Source organism: Branchiostoma belcheri, unplaced genomic scaffold (genome assembly GCF_001625305.1).
Source record: "Branchiostoma belcheri isolate BF01 breed outbred unplaced genomic scaffold, Haploidv18h27 scaffold146, whole genome shotgun sequence".
NCBI lineage: Eukaryota > Metazoa > Chordata > Leptocardii > Amphioxiformes > Branchiostomatidae > Branchiostoma > Branchiostoma belcheri.
The window spans coordinates 87,701-108,568 of record NW_017802891.1 but is presented as its reverse complement, the minus strand read 5'-3'; the positions used below and the strand labels follow the sequence as shown (position 1 = coordinate 108,568).

The 20,868-nt window shown below is 39.9% G+C and overlaps 2 protein-coding genes across 2 annotated transcripts; both read left to right on the top strand.

The window, feature by feature from the left end:
* Positions 1-7,300, top strand: LOC109465017 (neuronal pentraxin-2-like). Its single transcript, XM_019762141.1, has 3 exons — positions 1-241; positions 6,507-6,715; positions 6,905-7,300. Exons 1-3 carry the CDS (start codon positions 1-3, stop codon positions 7,298-7,300), a joined length of 846 nt encoding a protein of 281 aa, XP_019617700.1.
* An 8,947-nt stretch (positions 7,301-16,247) lies between these two features.
* On the top strand, positions 16,248-20,678 carry LOC109465016 (pro-epidermal growth factor-like). The gene is made up of 5 exons (XM_019762140.1): positions 16,248-16,372; positions 16,966-17,056; positions 17,401-17,514; positions 20,038-20,160; positions 20,536-20,678. Exons 1-5 carry the CDS (start codon positions 16,346-16,348, stop codon positions 20,676-20,678), a joined length of 498 nt encoding a protein of 165 aa, XP_019617699.1. The 5' UTR covers positions 16,248-16,345.
* Positions 20,679-20,868: the final 190 nt, after the last annotated feature.

Below are 20,868 nucleotides of genomic sequence, written 5' to 3'. Positions count from 1 at the left end.
ATGGATTCTGGAATCTACACCATCTACCTTCGTCAGGCTGGCGGCAAGAGCAACTACAATGCCCGAATTCCTGTGTTCTGCCGTGTGGAGGACGGCCGGGCCTGGACCGTCATCCAGAGGCGCCAGGGCGGGTCTGTGAACTTCTACAACCGGATCTGGGAGGACTACAGCCGGGGCTTCGGCAACCTTTGGAGGGAGGTCTGGCTCGGAAACGACAAAATCCATCTACTGACAAACCAGGGCAGGTACATATTGAATGTTAGATTAGAAGTATCTAAAACCTGTACTGCATGCCCGTCCCGTTTACCTAGTATTTACATGTAATATGACAGTTTCTCAGTGGAAAATGCGCAGGCACTGTATAAGTTACGTACACCTGGGCTCATATACAGGGACTCGTGGACACAACTATCTCCGGAGGCTGAATGGTCGGAAATTTGTTCTCAAACCTTGTAACAAGATCAATCCATGGTTGTCCTGCTACATGCATAACACGGGGGGGTTTTGGGTCCGTCGTATACTTTGAACCCGACTGGCTTTTATTATGGCAATAATGGGTCTGACTGCCCGAAGCTATCTCGAAACAACAGGCCAGGGATTTTGGGGTTCGGCTTTGTGGAGATGAGGATCTTAGAAAGTATTGATTCTATCCGAATGGACAACCATTGTAAACCTTTCAAAGGAATTTTGACCTTTGCGTATTATTCCTGTTTCCGTGACGAACGGAAGATGTACAGGCAAAGTATAAGTTATAGTTGGGCCCGAATAGCGGGAAATACAGTTGGAGAATATATGATGTCTCGTAAAGGGGAGGTAGTCATTACAAAAACCATGGAGCGAAATCTCTCAACGGTCCCCCGTTACATATTTAAAATGGGAGGGTTTTGGGAGGGGGGATGTCGGATGCCTTGAACCCAAATGGTTTCTATTGGAAGAAGGCCGAAGACTGACCTCAAAATCTCTCAGAATAAGAAACGGGGGATTGATGGAATCAGATTCATTGAGATGAGGATATCTGAGTCTGACAACACAACCCCCAGTAAAGAGTTCTGACTGCTCGAAACAAGCTCCAAAAGAATGTCGCCCAGGGATAACAGGGGTACATGTTTGTCGAGACGAAGATCTCAAAAAGTAGTAATTCTATCTGAACAAATAAAAACACTATTCTCAGTAAATAAACTAGCAAGACTAGTATTGTCAATGGCGAGACATTCCGTTCAAATGTGAGTAAAATCCTGCATAAGGAATTATTAGGATTTTATAATTTCTGACTAGGCGTAAATATATGTAGAAAGTTAGTGTATTCCTTTTCAAAAGATGAAACCTAATATGTACATAATGTAGGTTGACCATTATCACATACATGTAAATGTAGTAGAATTAAGCATTATCACATACATGTAAATGTAGCAGAATTAAGCATTATCACATACATGTAAATGAAGCAGAATTAAGCATTATCACATACATGTAAATGTAGTAGAATTAAGCATTATCACATACATGTAAATGTAGTAGAATTAAGCATTATCACATACATGTAAATGTAGTAGAATTAAGCATTATCACATACATGTAAATGTAGCAGAATTAAGCATTATCACATACATGTAAATGTAGCAGAATTAAGCATTATCACATACATGTTAATGTAGTAGAATTAAGCATTATCACATACATGTAAATGTAGCAGAATTAAGCATTATCACATACATGTAAATGTAGCAGAATTCAGCATTGAATCTGAACATTTAAGTACAACAAACATTTTACATAGCTTCCTTAATCATGTAAAACTGAAGTCGGTGGATAAAAAAAAACAGGGCTCGAAATTATAGGTGTTCCATTGGCCACTAAAATGTAGGCTGGTACTATATACAGAAAAGAAATTTGGGGAAATTTTTGGGTCAAAGAAAATAGCAGGCCGTACCGATAGGCCCGCTTTACACACACCATTTCTAAGTCGACTCGGCGACGAATGAAAAGAGAAAAAAATGATATATGGTGCTGCATTAAGTCACTGAACTCTATTGTACAATAGCGGAGCGCAGTTAGGCTAATGGTGGCTTGAATAATTTATAAGCCACCCGTTGCATCGAACACTTTCTATATTTTCTTTCGCATCCCGGTCGTTTTTTTTTTAAATTCCAAAGTTATTTTTGAATGGCAAGTCTTACTATGTATGTCATTGTGACGGTGAACATGAAATTGTCGAAGAAAAAATACAAAATATTTTTTCTGTCTCGATATTATATTTTCCACCTGTCTGATCATCTTAAGTGTTTCTCATACTCAAAATGAGTCACTGTAAGCAACGCCCAGAAACGAATAGTTTATGGTTGGATGACATAAATAAACGTGGGGTCGTGTGGCGCAGTCGGTAGCGTGTTCGGCTCACACCCGAGAGGTCGTGGGTTCGAACCCTGCCCATGTCACCGATCTTGTGCCCTTGGGAAAGGCACTTCACTCAGGTGAGTACCTAGCTTCGGCTAGGTCCCTAACGTCCCTTCGGCTAACGTCCCTCGGATAGGACGTTAAATGGAGGTCCCGTGTTTGGGAGAGCCACACCCCACGCACGTTAAAGAACCCACCGCACTTATCGAAAAGAGTAGGGGACCTTCCCGGTGTGAGTGGTTCAAGCCTTACAGTCTGGTCTCGGGGTTGACATCTTTGAAGAGGTGATAGTCACCTGTTATGTCAATCCTTCCACAAATGTGGTAAATCGTCATAAAATAAAATAAAAAAAAATAAAAAAAAATAAAGTATCGAGAGAGAAAAGTCGTAAAATGTACAAGTGGTTCTTCTGCTAGGTAGCAGAATTATTCACGGGAATTAATACCATATTAACTTCCTTTAAAGTAAAAAAAATATCAAGGCACCTCCACCATTTTTCATGGTTTCGTCCCTATGTTTATGACGTAGTGAGCGTTGCTTGGGAGTTGCCCAAAACCGATCATCGAACATAAATGTGCAAATTGCCCGAGCCACAGGTTCGCACTGCGTGTCTGTCTGTGGAAGGTTTTTGTCTTTACACTTCACAACACGGCATAACGTCAGAAACCGGGATAAAGCGTATACAACACGTTTACCGGGCCAGAAACAACATTTACACGGTCCCATCTGCATCTTCTTCCGCGGACTCTGAGGGAGAGGCCCGGTAGAAGGATGTCTGCACGGCAAGATGTCGTCAGACTCATCTGCTGTATCATTCTAGGTCTTACATGCGCATCTGGTGTGAAAGGTGGGCTTTATCGTTATGGAAAGAATGCTTTCATGCTATTAAAGGCACCAAATGCAATTTGGAGGCGGCAAAACCTTAACTGCCAATTTCAGCACATTTTTGTCATGATGACATGCTTGAAGCGTTTGAAATAGCCTAGAAACAAGCTTCATGAGGTGTTTCTATTTTTTTTGGGGGGGGGGTTACCGCCCATAAATAGCTACGAGGCAAAACCAGCAACCGTTTTCCGTCAGCGACATTACAGTTTCTTGCCTCAAAGATATCAATATGCTATGGAGTAGGCCTGATTCAACTTACTACATTAAAAGAATTAATGACAAGAAAGTTGACTGTCTACATTGGCCGTTGGAATATGGCAATATATCTGTTCCAAAAATACGGAGCGAAATATGTTACATTTTTTTTGCTTAATTTATGTCACATGCAACGCACCGATACATTGCGTGTATATGATTCTGCAATTTCCGTGTCAAAATTCATACCTAAAATACATGTACTTAAATTTTTTTTCGTTTTTAGTTTTGGGCAGGCTTTTTCGGTATTAAACCCAAATGACCTGATATCTGACATGGGGCTATCTTTGGCACATGGTCATTAAATTTAATTCACTTTTTTGGCATATACTTAAAATAATGTAAAACTAAAATAGGATTTTTAGAGACTGGGCAAGGGGAACTTGGAAGCGGCCATTTTGTATGGGGGTATTTTGAGAAGTGTGGACTGCAGTTACCATGGCAACGTGATTGACTGGGATACAACTAACATCAGAGTCTTCGGACAGGCCAGCAGGGCTGAGTATCAATGCAGTAAGTAGTACATGCTCGTTAACATAATGTTGTTCTTTACAGCTTTACAGGACCTGCACAGGTAGGGGAACCCTTAAATGGGTATTAGACAAGCTTTTCAGCACCAAGAAAGGACCCTGCCATAATCGTCAATCTGCACAGTATTTTAAACTGCCTTTTCCAAGTTACGCAATTGCACATTCAATAATTTGTTTGTAGTGCTGTTGCCATTTTCTAAAAGCGACTCATTCTATACAGATTGGTCGGGTATACTTCAACCCACAGGTTATAGAATGTGGCATTTTGTAGTTTTTACATATTCTGAAGAAACAATGAAAACACCAGATGAGTACAGAAAAAATAGTATGGTAATAGAAATTTGACATCACTCAAAGTAGGATCACAATTTCTATTTAAGGAACAAGAATGAAAAGAGAAAAGACTTATATATGGTGCTGCATTAAGTCACTGAACTCATTTTTACAGTAGCGGAGCGCAGTTAGGCTAATGGTGGCTTGAATAATTTATGAGCCACCCGTTGCATCGAACACTTTCTATATTTTCTTTCGCATCCCGGTCGTTTTTTTAATATTCCAAAGTTATTTTTAAATGGCAAGTCTTACTATGTAGGACATTGTGACGGTGAACATGAAATTGTCAAAGAAGAAATACAAAATATTTTTTTTCTGTCTCGATATTAACTTTTCCACCTGTCTGATCATCTTAAGTGTTTCTCACACTCAAACGAGTCACTGCAAGGACACGTGTATAATGTCCTTGGTCACTGTAAGCAACGCCCAGAAACGAATACTTAATGGTTGGATGACAGAAATAAACGTGCAGACAAATTATCGAGAGAAAAGTCGTAAAATGTACAATGGTGGTTCTTATGCTAAGTAGCAGAAGTATTCACGGGAATCAATATCGTCTTTTAAGGAGTTAAAACTTCCTTTAAAGTAAAAAAAAATAAGACACCTCCACCATTTTTCGTCCATATTTTTATGACGTAGTGAGCGTTGCTTGGGAGTTGCCCAAAACCGATCATCGAACATAAATGTGCAAATTGCCCGAGCCACAGGTTCGCACTGCGTGTCTGTCCGTGGAAGGTTTTTGTCTTTGCACTTCACAACACGGCTTAACGTCAGAAACCGGGATAAAGCGTAAACAACACGTTTACCGGGCCAGAAACAAAATTTACACGGGCCCATCTGCATCTTCTTCCGCGGACTCTGAGGGAGAGGCCCGGTAGAAGGATGTCTGCACGGCAAGATGTCGTCAGACTCATCTGCTGTATCATTCTAGGTCTAACATGCGCATCTGGTGTGAAAGGTGGGCTTTATCGTTATGGAAAGAATGTTTTCATGCTATTAAAGGCACCAAATGCAATTTGGAGGCGGCAAAACCTTAACTGCCATTTTCAGCACATTTTTGTCATGATGACATGCTTGAAGCGTTTGAAATAGCCTAGAAACAAGCTTCATGAGGTGTTTCTATTTTTTTTTTTGGGGGGGGGGTTACCGCCCATAAATAGCTACGAGGCAAAACCAGCAACCGTTTTCCGTCAGCGACATTACAGTTTCTTGCCTCAAAGATATCAATATGCTATGGAGTAGGCCTGATTCAACTTACTACATTAAAAGAATTAATGACAAGAAAGTTGACATTGTCTACATTGGCCGTTGGAATATGGCAATATATCTGTTCCAAAAATACGGAGCGAAATATGTTACATTTTTTTTTGCTTAATTTATGTCACATTCAACGTAAAACACGTCACTTCCGACCTATTACAAACACGTCACACTTACGTCACCAATGGAAAACGCACCGATACATTGCGTGTATATGATTCTGCAATTTCCGTGTCAAAATTCATACCTAAAATACATGTACTTAAATTTTTTTTAGTTTTTAGTTTTGGGCAGGCTTTTTCGGTATTAAACCCAAATGACCTGATATCTGACATGGGGCTATCTTTGGCACATGGTCATTAAATTTAATTCACTTTTTTGGCATATACTTAAAATAATGTAAAACTAAAATAGGATTTTTAGAGACTGGGCAAGGGGAACTTGGAAGCGGCCATTTTGTATGGGGGTATTTTGAGAAGGGTCCATTCCTGCAGGCGGGGTCAAAGTATATGAAAACTGAATTTCCGAGTAGGATTATATTGTGAGTAAAGGTAACTTTTGGTTTATTAATTTCTGCAAGGTGTTAATATAGCAGCAGTTCATTTTGAAATGGGCAGAGAGATGGCGTGAAATATGATGTATTTCCTCCCGAGTAAATGCCGGGCTTTCTCTTTTTACATGTATTTCCTTTTCTGAATCTGTCCTATTTAAGCAACAATGAAAGAATCTGAATCTTACAGAATCTTACAGATTGTGATTTTAAGCTGTACATTTCTTGTTGACTACATTGTCACACACGTCGTCAGCCTTAAAAGTTTGTTAGTTTAACAAAGTCACATGTTGTACCAGGCGACTCACAGAAGATCATCTTCCCCGGTCCAAGAGGCATTGTTGACTATGCCAGGATGGAGACAATATTGTCTGAGGACTTAACAAGCTTTACCCTCTGTGTGCACATGCGCTCCAACATGGATTCCAGCAACGATATAAACTTGGTCAGCTACGCAGTACCAGAACACGACAACGAGCTTCTCTTAAATGTTGAAGGTGGATTTTTAGTAAGTATACAATTGCTTTCGATATTAGGTTTCTGCTGTCTATTGCTTGCTTATGCTGGATAATATCGTATGTAAACTAACCAATGTAAAAGGATTTGCAAGTGTGTCCTGATAGTTTTGGTAGAGCTATTCTGAATTTCTTTTTGTAAATATCTTGGCTGATAAATCAGCTCATGTAATTTTTTTCAGTTATTCTTACAAAGCGAAATCCACATGGCAGACCCACCCGTTTGGGACGGCGAGTGGCACACCATATGTACTACCTGGAGCAACAGTGATGGGGCCTGGCAGCTGTACGCTGACGGCGTGCTGACGGCTTCAGGGTCCGGGTTTAGAATGGGAGGGAGGGTGCGTACAGGCGGCACGTGGATTCTCGGTCAGGATCAAGACGTAGTCGGGGGAGAATTCGAAGCACACCAGTCATTCATCGGAGAGCTGTCGGGAGTAAACCTCTGGGACCGCGTGTTGTCTCCAGCCGAAACAGGAGTGGACTGTAGTTACCATGGCAATGTGATTGACTGGGATACAACTAACATTACAGTCTTCGGACAGGCCAGCAGGGCTGAGTATCAATGTGGTAAGTAGTACATGCTCGTTAACATAATGTTGTTCTTTACAGCTTTACAGGACCTGCACAGGTAGGGAAACCTTGAATGTGTATTAGACAAGCTTTTCAGCACCAAGAAAAGACCCTGCCATAATCGTCAATCTGCACAGTATTTTATACTGCCTTTTCCAAGTTACGCAATTGCACATTCAATAATTTGTTTGCAGTGCTGTTGCCATTTTCTAAAAGCGACCCATTCTATACAGATTGGTCGGGTATGCTTCAACCCACAGGTTATAGAATGTGGCATTTTGTAGTTTTACATATTCTGAAGAAACAATGAAAACACCAGATGAGTACAGAAAAAATAGTATGGTAATAGAAATTTGACATCACTCAAAGTAGGATCACAATTTCTATTTAAGGAACAAGAATGAAAAGAGAAAAAGACTTATATATGGTGCTGCATTAGGTCACTGAACTCATGTGTACAGTAGCGGAGCGCAGTTAGGCTAATGGTGGCTTGAATAATTTATAAGCCACCCGTTGCATCGAACACTTTCTATATTTTCTTTCACATCCCGGTCGTCGTTTTTTTAACATTCCAAAGTTTTTTTTAAATGGCAAGTCTTACTATGTAGGACATTGTGACGGTGAACATGAAATTGTCAAAGAAGAAATACAAAATATTTTTTTCTGTCTCGATATTATATTTTCCACCTGTCTGATCATCTTAAGTGTTTCTCACACTCAAAAGAGTCACTGCAAGGACACGTGTATAATGTCCTTGGTCACTGTAAGCAACGCCCAGAAACGAATAGTTTATGGTTGGATGACAGAAATAAACGTGCAGACAAAGTATCGAGAGAGAAAAGTCGTAAAATGTACAATGGTGGTTCTTATGCTTAGTAGCAGAAGTATTCACGGGAATTAATATCGTCTTTTAAGGAGTTAAAACTTCCTTTAAAGTAAAAAATAATCAAGGCACCTCCACCATTTTTCATGGTTTCGTCCATATTTTTATGACGTAGTGAGCGTTGCTTGGGAGTTGCCCAAAACCGATCATCGAACATAAATGTGCAAATTGCCCGAGCCACAGGTTCGCACTGCGTGTCTGTCTGTGGAAGGTTTTTGTCTTTACACTTCACAACACGGCTTAACGCCAGAAACCGGGATAAAGCGTATATAACACGTTGACTAGGCCAGAAACAACATCCATACGGGGCCACTTGCATCTTCTTCCGAGGACTCTGAGGGAGAGGCCCGGTAGAAGGATGTCTGCACGGCAAGATGTGGTCAGACTCATCTGCTGCATCATTCTAGGTCTTACGTGCGCATCTGGTGTGAAAGGTGGGCTTTATCCTTATGGAAAGAATGCTTTCATGTTATTAAAGGTATCAAATGCAATTTGGAGGCGGCAAAACCTTAACTGCCATTTTCAGCACATTTTTGTCATGATGACATGCTTGAAGCGTTTGAAATAGCCGAGAAACAAGCTTCGTGAGGTGTTTCTTTTTTTTGCGGAGGGGGGGGGTTACGACGGCAGCAACAGTTGGAACAGATATATTGCCATAGTTGGAGGGAGACAAGCGTTTGAGCAAGGTTTATTTTCTATTTTGTTTGAGGTGACTATGACGGGATTTTTTTACACCGGATAGAAAATACACTGGTAAAAATTTATCATGCCATTAACTCATTGCTCTTATTTGGTCTGAATAGCATCAAATTTGAGCCTTTAAAACACAACTCGAAATACTAATAGTTTAAGTACAACGTACTGCTATGAATATGTGTAACATGTCACATACACATTCGGTGTGTTCAAAACCCGTGTGATGGACTATGTCTAATGAGCTACGACATGTTTTCGTCCTTTCGTCACGTTTCAAGCTATAAATCCGCGAGTTGGGTGTGCCTCATCTTGCAGATAGCGGCACTTTTATCTATAGTTTTGCTTGGCTTAGTAAGGATAAAAGAAACGTCTGTCTGATGCTGTAAAACATTATTTATCTGACATTGATACTACCCATGATGCAACAGGGCAGGAATGGCAAAGGCCATTGATCCGCGCAAGCGCAGTGGGCCAAATTTACACTGAAACCAAACGTAAAGAAGTATTTGTTTTTTTTGGGGGGGGGGTGCTGTTTTTGGAGCTGAAAGTAAGGATTTTATAGTCTTTCTATTTTGTTAAACAAACGACTTTGTTTGGGTGCCCGGTTCGTTAAAGAAAATACATTTTGTATAGGTTTGCATTAGGGTTTGATAATGAGGGTCTAGAGGTCACCTGACTCAGGCTTGGGTCATTTTCTGTACCCTTTCAAGTTTATCTCTGTATCTGTATCGGTATAGCCTGTATAACCGCCCTTCGGCGTAACACACCAGCTTCTGTATCTGTATAGCCGGTATAACCGCCCTTCGGCGTAACACACCAGCTTCTGTATCTGTATAGCCGGTATAACCGCCCTTCGGCGTAACACACCAGTATCTGTATCTTCGAATGAAAGCTCATCTGTGTTGGTAGAATACATAGTTAAAGAGTTTGACTTGTTCCAACACAATAAGGAGAACTCACCATAAATTTTCGGCTGATCCCGTCAACCTTCGTCAGATTTGTGATGCAATCGCTGACTATCCGGAAGTCGGAAACGTGATGACGTCAGGAGTGCATCAAAAGTGGCGGGAAGACGGTATCTCCCACCATCACGGTTCAGAGAGGGTTGGTGGGCCCTGATGTAAACTGCCTCCTTCACGCCTCTCACAAAGTTACATTGGACAAGGTGCGCATTCTAGATACGGAGCAGGATTACTTTGTGAGAGGCGTGAAGGAGGCAGTTTACATCAGGGCCCACCAACCCTCTCTGAACCGTGATGGTGGGAGATACCGTCTTCCCGCCACTTTTGATGCACTCCTGACGTCATCACGTTTCCGACTTCCGGATAGTCAGCGATTGCATCACAAATCTGACGAAGGTTGACGGGATCAGCCGAAAATTTATGGTGAGTTCTCCTTATTGTGTTGGAACAAGTCAAACTCTTTAACTAAGTATCTGTATCTGTATAGCCGGTATAACCGCCCTTCGGCGTAACACACCAGCTTCTGTATCTGTATAGCCGGTATAACCTCCCTTCGGCGTAACACACAAGTATCTGTATCATTATAGTTGGTATAACCGTCCTTCGGCGTATTAAAGTCGTCTGCGCCAGCTGACTATAAAACTCTTCTGTAGAAGATCGAACTGGAGTACGTTCAAAACCTATAATTATATTACACGAATGTCATCGAAATATAAACTGCTGTCAATCACAGATCTAGAAGAAACTCGTGCGATATTCGGTTTCACTGTGCCCGCCATGTGCGCTTCACAATCTTATTGGCACAAACAAACAAATACCGACATAAACAAAATACAGCCACCTATAGAATTACGAAAGTCGCTATACTTGTGTCGATAAAGTATTGCGTTGTCTTGTTTGTGATACCCTGCACTTTTGTCTCCGAACGTGGCGCTGCAAGTCCTGAATTTGATTAATAGTGCACTGCAGTTAAGAGTGTAGATATGGTGTTTTCAGTCAGGCGTCGATACTTTCGGTTGAACTAAAGATCCGTCTGTGACCCCTACTTTCTGCGCGTGTACATAACTATTCTAACATGCCCTCTGTGCGACATCCCGTTTTTGTGTGCACTAAAACTTGTAAGAAGATCCTGCACATTGGCTCAAAAACAGCACACCTTTTCATCTTTCATCAGATGATTACCACCAGATGATTATACTTGTGTCGATATGGTCTACCACCATACTGACGAAAAATTCAAGTTTTAACGCGCTGATAACACAAATCAGATAGTGGATGGTTCAGTGTCCCGAACGTTATGTATATAAATCATTAGTTGTATTCTTGTTGTTTTGAGCACTACAGTTGATCATACGAATTTTCTTCTTGAAGTCAGTATGCAAATGAGGAAAGCCTTGTTGACAATGGTAGTCTGCTCAAAATGGCACAAATGGCACCATTACACACGGGCACCAAACGAGCTGGAAGAGAAATCTGCCCGAGGACAGGTTGTCTGTGCTTTTGTCATTGTCCTTTCAAGCAAGAATGCTGCTACGTAGACGACAGGAGCATAACTTCGTGCACAGCATCTGAATGCACACTGTTTGGGACCTTCTCCTCCCCCAAAATTCACATCTTTAAATTTAACGATACTTAACGATACATGGCAAACAGTAGATGAATGATCTGTTCTTTCACAATACTTCGTGAATCATAGCTCTATTCATAAATGTTGAATTAAAGTCGTTTCAGAGCTCGCATGTATCTTTTACTGCGGTTACATCATGACGTTTCTGTGACCCAACAGGGCAAAAGTGTGCGCGTTACGAATAACAGATTTGAAAATCAGGGGTTTCAACATAGCTGTCTTGAAATTCGGAAATTGACATTCCAAAATAAAAGTGACCAGTGTTATTACATTTTATATGTCATGATGGTGGTGTAACACTGAAATACGTGTAAATGGTCATTGTGCAGTAAACCGAAAGATCCATCTAGGTTTTTCGCATAATTCGTTGCAGTTTTCCACCTGTGGGTACTTTGATGGCTCTTTGACTTTAAGGAAAGGACAGGCCTCCTTAATTCAATTGTAGGTTTTAAAAATCCAACACGATAAGTACGTCGCGTGGCTCTGTGTGGTCATGCACGAGCCAAGCTACATGTCAAGCCCCTGTCATTCTTTTGGCTAGACCGGTTTTACTCTCGACCAATCCCCAACCAATATAGACGATGGGTGGGAAGTGGCCCAAAACCTATCCTGTTCTAGCTCTACTCTGCTCTTCTGCAAAATAGTAATACTGGTATATTTGTTTCATGTAAAACTCCTAACAATGGTTCCCACATGGCAGTCACAGTGTGGGGGTTCCATTAACAACAGTTGGTATTCATACTAAAAACATTAACTATATAGGGTACAATATTAAAAGCGTAGTTATACTGTAACTGGATTACACAAAATTAACAAATTTAAAAGATTTAAAAGATCTCATGAAGACACATTATACAATATAATTTAGAATAGGGCACTTTTTTTTCTTACAAGTTCAACAGTCGTACCATGTGAGGTATTGCACTAGAGTTATATCTTTCTGATTTGCAGTGGATACTATCGAGTTTGTGAGATGACCTAGTTTTCTTCCATGGATGACTTTCCCAACTTTGATTTTCAAACATTATAGTTAGCTGGCGCAGTCAATTTATTTAAGATTAACAGGCAATCTTGCCGAAAAACTGCCAAACATCTCACAAGAAGCTGACCCAACCGTAGTTTTGAGAAAATCCTTAAGTCCACGGTCGGCTTATGTGTAAGACACACAAACGTCATATTGTAACCGCAGTAAAAGATACATACCGACTCTGAAATGAAGTCAATTCAACATTTACGATTAGACCTATGATTCACGAAGTAGTGTGGAAAAAAAACAGACCATTTACCTACTGTTTGCCATGTATCATTGGGTATCGCTAAATTTAAAGATGTGAATTATTGAGAGGAGAAGGTCCAAAATATTGTGCATTCAGATGCTGTCTACTTTGTAGCGTTTTGACTGAAATGATAATGACAAAACGCAGACAACTTGTCCTCGGGCAGATTTTCCTTCCACCTCGTTTGATGCCCGCGTGTAATGGTGCCATTTTGAGCAGACCATTGTCAACAAGGCTTTCCTCATTTGCATACTCACTTCAAGAAAAAAATTCGTATGATCAACATGCTCAAAACAACAGGAATACAACTAATGATTTATATACATAACGTCCGGGACACTGAACCATCCACTATCTGATTTGTGTTATCAGCGCGTTAAAACTTGAATTTTTCGTCAGTACCGTGGTAATCATCTGGCGTCTTAGTTACACACAAAGATGAAAAGGTGTGTTTCATGTTTTTGAGCCAATGTGAATAATTTTGTCACAGGTTTTACGGCACACAAAGACGGGATGTCGTACAGAGGGCATGTTGGAATAAGCGTGTACACGCCGAAAGTTGTTGGACAAGTATCGACGCCTGATTGAAAACACTATACCTAAACTCTTAACTGCAGTGCACTATTAATTATATTCAGGACTTGCAGCGCCACCTTCCGACTCAAAAGTGCAGGGTACATGTAGCATAATCAAGACAAGACAATACTTTATTTACACAAGTACTTTATTTTGCTTTCGTAATTTCTATAGGATACTGTATTCTGTCGATGCCACTAGTAGTTTGTTTCTTCACGCATGGCACAGCGAAACCGAAAATCGCACGAGGTTGCTCTGCGATTGACAGCAGTTTTTATTTCTGTGCGCATTTTGCTGACTCTCTGTGAACGACAAGTCTCGTGTAGCTAAATTATAGGTTTTGAACACCGACGCAAAACGTCGCGTGCCTTTTGTGGTCCGCTACGACCCAAGCTGCGTGTGGCCTTGTCGTAATTTCAGGACCTTTGAACGGTTCATCATCACATGTATATCATTGGGTAACCTGTAACACATAAACATTTGCATATCTAAATCCAAGCGTCGTTTAGAGCTGCGGTGTTCATGACGACTCCTGTTCAACAGCAGCACTATGCACGTACCTCAAAATCCATCGTTCAGAACTTAGCAATCAATGATCGTAGCTATTTGACTTACTCTTCTGAGTTGATTTTAGGCACATGGGTTGCCTCCGTTAAATTCTAAAACACGGTAAGCCCTTGTTGCAAGTACATGCAGGTTCTATAAACATATGGTATGGATTCTGTATTGGTTTATTTCATTTATTTCATATTTTTCCTGTTGTTTATATGTTCAATTCTTCCCGCGCTATTCCATCAACAAGAATAAATGGGTGTGGTCTTACACTTATGACCTGCTCAACAGCGACACCTCCCGATACAAAAATGAAGGACAGCATGTTAAAGAGCACTTTTCTGATGCGAGTGATGTTTTGTTAAGATTTTATTTATATTTTCTCTCAATTTTTGTGTACCAGTGTTTTCAACTTGCAAACTGATAAAATGCAATACTTAATTTAGGTGTTTAGGTGTTGTACGCAGGCACGATGGCGGGTCCGTGTACATCCGGGTTCTGGACGTGCGTGGTTCTGGTGCTGATGGCGACGACTGCAACAGTCACTGGGCAAAGTACACACACACGCACACACACACCACACACACACACACACACACACACACACACACACACACACACACACACACATATATATATATATATATATATATATATATATATATATATATATATATATAAACCTTAAGTTTAAATTTTCATGTGTGATATGGCTTATGTGTGTGGATATGGCTTTTGTCTTGCGTCTTTGTTGTTTAATACTCGACTTAAAACACTTCTGATAAATTGATAAATAACATGACGTTTGGTACCAGGGGATGTCTTTGGAACATGCGATTAATTTGATCTTTATCTGCATTTTATGAATGCATGTCTTTAAGAATTATTCTATCCCTGTCATTTGTAACTTATCAATTTGTGTTCATCTTGGAAATACAGTTAATTGTATTGATTTTGTAACACGCCCTAAACAATCCACCTTAGACTTTAAATGCATAAGTCGACAGCATACTTACGTCAGTCGTTAGTTTATACTAAAATAGTTGATGAATGGCAGGTTCATGTTTTGTCAAGCCAACTATTCTCGTTACCTTTGCCACAGTGTGTCCAATAGAAGGCTACGCCAGTTTTAACGGAGTTTGCTACTGTTCAAAGAAACACAAACAGAAAAAAGGGGATCGGAAGTAGACCAAATGAGACACAAAAAGGCAGTCAAAGTGCTTTAGGGTAGGCCTTTGCTGCAATCGCTTCTTATGTAAGATCATTATATGGTTTATGAGTTTTAGAGCCTAGGTTGCTGAAGGGGGCACACTATGTGTACACATATCGATTTTGCTGCCTTACAGTTATTGTGCTGATGCTGTATATTCTTTTGCAACCTTCAACTGGTTAAGGTGTCTTTTGATTGATTAATAAAATTTCGTAAATGTGGGATATGGATATTTCCTTGCGTTGTCGTATTGTACCCTGAAAGCAAAAGAAAGAAAAAAGAATAACTCAACATCCAATTGGGCAACAAAGAAGTGTTAATTTTGATTTATCTAATCAAAAACAGTTTTTTGTTAGAACATGGCCACAATCCCTCAGCCAATGAGAGCCCCTCATTTTCTGTTTCTATATCTCCATGGTGCAGAAAAGTGTGGTACTATCCAAAAATCATTTGCATAAAATTAGTACCACACTTTTTGGTTAGTACCACACTTTTTGGGTTAGTACCACACTTTTTGGGTTTTAATTGAAACCATGTCCACCCTCTGTGCAGGCTAATCACCCATTGGACAAGAGGATTTAAACACAAACAGACCAGCTTTCTCAAAGACAAACACTGCATTGAAACTGATATTTAACAAGTAAAACTGAAATTGAACAAGAAATAGGCTCGGGAGTCGGGCAGTCCCCTTGTGAGCGGAGCAACACTATTTCCCAGTAAACTCGCCTGGCCCATGGTCTATCCATAACTTAACGGCACATGTACTATGCTAACTTCATTTATATGCACAGGAGGTTTTATCGTGAGGGCTGTGTCGACTGGATGGGAAGATCCTGGTACAATCAATGGCGAATTCAGAAACAGGTCGTACATCGTCAGCAATGGACAGGAAATCAGAGTTCACCAAAACGGTGAGGATATATAAAAGTCATCATTCTGCAAATGTTAGAGTCAGGTTCAAAGTCTGTATCCATGTGTTGTTAAGGCGGCCAACACGCACTTTGCATGCTGGGGGCTCCAAAATTGTCCTGTTTAGCTTTTAAAACTCCGTAAGTAGTACTTTTAAATGCAAATACATTATTCCCATATTCTTAATTTGAGCACTAAGTAAATTTCACAGGAGATTAACCTGATATCTTCAACACCATCAGTTCATCCATATGTACGAGGACATCAGGCGTTTATTTTGAATGAGCGGACCGGAGAAGTTATCGACAAGGCTGTTTTCGACACCCATGAAGGAGGCACTCAAGCGGCGGGACAACTAATGGCATTTTTGGAAGGCGCTGCAGCGGTAAGCATAGTTGATATACTGGTCACTCTGGCAAGAAGGTCTGATGTAGATTGGTCTTTCATAAGTTTGAGTTTTTGTTTCAAAACATCACATAGGATTCAACGATCTCATACTGACAATGAGAGAGAGAAGGTAGGTCCATGGTATTCACATAAACTGTACAAATGAGTGAGTTATGATTAATAATGTCCATAATATACTAAAATTAAAAAGTATATGATTCTTTGTTACAACTATAAAATTATAGCGTTTTCACATCGATTCTTCGTTTACCTAGTTTAGATCTGCCAATGGTCCTCCCTAAAAGTTATAGTATACTTAGCTTTACAACCTTTACGACCTTTTCATTAATTGATATTAGAAATACTTACATAGACTCAGTACCTCGTGTTCATTCTAACAAGCATTATGTTTCTGTTTGACCTTTCTTTTAAACTTGATAACAACATACCTTACATGCTATACTGTAGGTAAACGACATAATGATACAATGTCTAAATAAACAGTAGCTTCGACTTATAGATGAAGATCCGGCATGTTACATTTCTTGGTATTTTCATATCTCTGTCATATTTGCTCCTATTTTACTGCAGGGACGGATCCTAGCTATCGTTGTTCATGACAGCGGCGACGGCGTCCGAGTCAACCTAGCGCCATACGGTTCTACAATTACAACTGCACTAGGTAATCTCCTTTTAATCTCTTATTTAAAACAAAGCATTACTTTAGAGCTATAGAAGACTAAACATCATTCTCACTTCAGGTTCATTTTTGCTTTTTGGTACGATTTGAGAAGACTAAATAAATCGCGAAAGTTTAATTCTGACTGAGCACCCGACTGTACTTAATGGCAGCGAATTCCACTCTATGAGCTTTTGAACACATTAATCCTTGGTTGAATATCAATCAATTTAACATTTTAAACATAAACGTTATGCAGTGTAGATAAGCCAGACATTCTGTACTCATTTTTTTAGTGTTAGTTGATAGTCGAATATTTGAAAGATTGAATGTATCCCATGATACAGGGTTAAGAGAGTCTTATGCCATGATTACTCAGAAGGGACCAAAACCATCTTGGTTCGTGGAAAGAAAGAGCGCAGTACGTGCAGGACCAACTATTGTAGAGGCTTATATACCAGGTAAAGAAAATGTTACTCTGTTAATTCTTTGAACTGTATGTATAAACAATATCATTCTACCAATCCAGTTATAAGGAAATGTAAGAAAAATTAAATAGCTATACTAAAATGATTGGTGAATAGTAAGAACACTGTATGTCTTAACCTTATTATCATAATCATCGATACCAGATACAACAAGCAGCCATAGGCAACAATTCTCCGTAAAGTGTGATGTTTTTTGATTGGATGCGTGTTGCTGACCCTGGTGTTACCTTGTTGGTTTGTTGGCTGTATTTTTCCGTTGTTGTCAATGGTGTTGTCTTTTTCTCCTGTTGTTGTCCTGGACTTTTACTGTGTGCCTGTCATAGGTGACTTGGCTGTGTTTTTGTCCCTGGTGCTGAATCTGGTTCAACTGTTTACTGTCATTTTGCGTCATCTTTTTGTCAGATTGTGTTGCCTTGTTTGTTGTGGCGTGTCTGCCTGTGTGTGTGCCTGTCTGTTTGTCTGCCTGTGTGTGTGCCTGTCTGTTTGTCTGTGTGTGTGTGTGTGTGTGTGTGTGTTTGTGTTTCCGCACATTTGTGGCCAGCATAACTTCATAACGTCTTTATGGATTGTGATGATATTTGGTATGTTGTTAGGTCTTAAAAAGACGAAGGTCATACATGTAATGTATGTAATCTATGGAAATTTGAAATTCAACAGATATCAATTATGCAAATGATGACCTAATTTGTATAATTAATACGAAAATTCTATGACTCATTAGTGGTAAATGATGGGAATTTCATACTTGATACATGTGTAAGATAATCAAAAGTTAACATCACGTTGCATTTATTATGTTGATAAGGAGGTCATTTGCATAATTAAAGAAGAAATTTACATTTACATGTCGAGCCCATATTTTATGTATGTATGAGATCTCGGAAGTCTTGTTTGATTTTGTTCTGATGTATTTTACTGTATTTCGAATATAGGTACTCGTTTAGGAGCAACCTGGTGTGTTGTGTGCTTCAAGTTTGAAGTTCATTTTAACTAAACACACACAATGATTACATTCACATAAAGATCGGACTATCATGGTCGTGTCAATGGTAACACCCCACCGTCTTACCGTGCCTGTTACTTATCAAGCGCGACTGGCCAGGCCAAGCAACAATTGCGGGCAGCACCGCGAGTGTTACTATACCGCCGGTCAGATACCCAGGCGAAAACATATCACCGACATTTTTTATTTTTATTTTTATTTATTTATTTCGCACAACGTAAAATATACATGGCATTAAAGTAAATAAAAAAACACATTGTGCGGGAGAAGTAGAAGCCTTAAAGGCTTATACAAACTCTTCTCCCTGAACATAACAAAACACATTTAACTGATTTTTAACTAAAATACTTGAAAGAAAATCAAAGCAAATGACTAGAAAATTTCAACAAATAGTAAATAAGTTACCATTGTACATTTAAGAACAAAATTATAGTAAAATAAACTAATGAAGAAACTAAGTAACACCTGAATAAATCAAACCAAGAAGTAATAACAGTTTCAGTGATATGAAAAAAAAACGTCTAATAGGGCGATTAAACTAGCAGACTGTTGGGTTATTTATAAGGTTTCGTTTTAACGTGCTCTTAAAGTTCATGAAAGATGGATTAATTCGCAAACTCCGGTCTAATGTGTTCCAAGTATTGGGAAACCTAGACATCATGGTGAACATTCTTTGTTGTTTTTTGTGTGTATTACTGCCAAATCGTTACAATGTCTAGTGTTATATTGATGATGATCTGAACATATAGGGATGTTTCAAAAATATGCATTAACATCAGTATCAAAACTGCTAGGGTGAAAATAAAAAGACGTGCATCACCACGGACATAGTGGCACACCACATACCAAATTACACAGTAATTAGCACGTACGGAACAATGCGTTTTTACTGTCCACATGTTCTACAAACGGCCCCATACCTTAAGCATATGGGGAAAAACATCTGGTACCACTTATCGACCCCTCCGCGTATCTGCATGAAGTTTGATCACGCCCCCCCGCTATTCCAAACAAAGCGTTTTTCTGGACCATTCCAATTTGCCTCATAATTGTAGGGGTGCGTTTGCAATATTACATTGACCGCGAAAACAGCAACGCCAAAAATACACCTTCGTGCATCAACGCGGGCATGCCCGCAGACGGCGTATAAAATTGCATGCCGACTACACAAAGAGAACCCCGTTTTATAGCGGCTATCACGAAAATCAAGCCCTTCACAATACTCCGTCACGGAGTAACAATTATCAAAGTCTCTAAATATCTATTTAAGTTGTAATTATCGTGGTTGACTTTTGTCGTGGTAGTTGTAGTTGACGGCGGTTAAAGAATCAAACCGTTTTAGAACGTCTACACATATTCAGTTGAATATAATACTCCTTGGAGTCGTCGTTTTTTGAATGATCACTGTATTGATATAGAATAAAGACTGGTAGAAAAAATATAGAACCAAACATCCTACTTTCTTCAGTCCAAGTTTTTTCTATTGTCTGTAGACATTGACGAGTGCTCCACTCTGAATGGTGGCTGTAGTCACAACTGCACCAACACTGTAGGCAGTTACTACTGTTCCTGTAGTCAAGGACTTGTACTGCACAGGGACAAACATAACTGTACTGGTAAGTAGTCTATTTTCTTTAACCAAATGTGAGTGTGTAAAGCCTACCCCATTTTCAACTTCACATATCAGATTAACTGTTTGACATTGTCATATAGCCAGGTGACGTCGACCAATCACAAGTCCCCATTTCATATTGTTTATTACGCCATATCGTCATAGAAAGTGTGACAACTGGTAAATAATAATTATGAAAACCATCTCGTTCGCTTCGCTCGACCGGAGGTTTAATTTGGTAGTTATAGCATTGCGCAACTTATCACAAGGCCTTAGAACACGTCATACACCTCGAGGCGCAGATCATTAACCCCTAATTAGAGGTCGAAATTGATTTTTCCACTGTGCCTGAATCGTGTGTGAATTTTTGTTTTCACAGAGGGTTTTACTGTCTGGGCGCAATCTAGTGCAGAGAACGACAACTGTCACGGTGACGATAGCGATGCGTTATCAGTGTCAACATATATCATCAGTAACGGACTAGAGAGTAACATGCAGGATGGTAAGCACACAGGGTTTTGATGTGACGTCGTTTTCTTGCCTCCTGACGATTTGAAATTTTTAATACTGGGTTTTTTCCCTCTCTCTCTTTCCTCCCTCCTCTCTCTCTCTCTTTCTTTCTCTCTTTCCTCCCTCCCCCCTCTCTCTCCTCTACTCTCTCTACTACCTCTCCTCTCTCTTCTTTCTCTCTCCTCTCCTCTCTCTCCTCCCT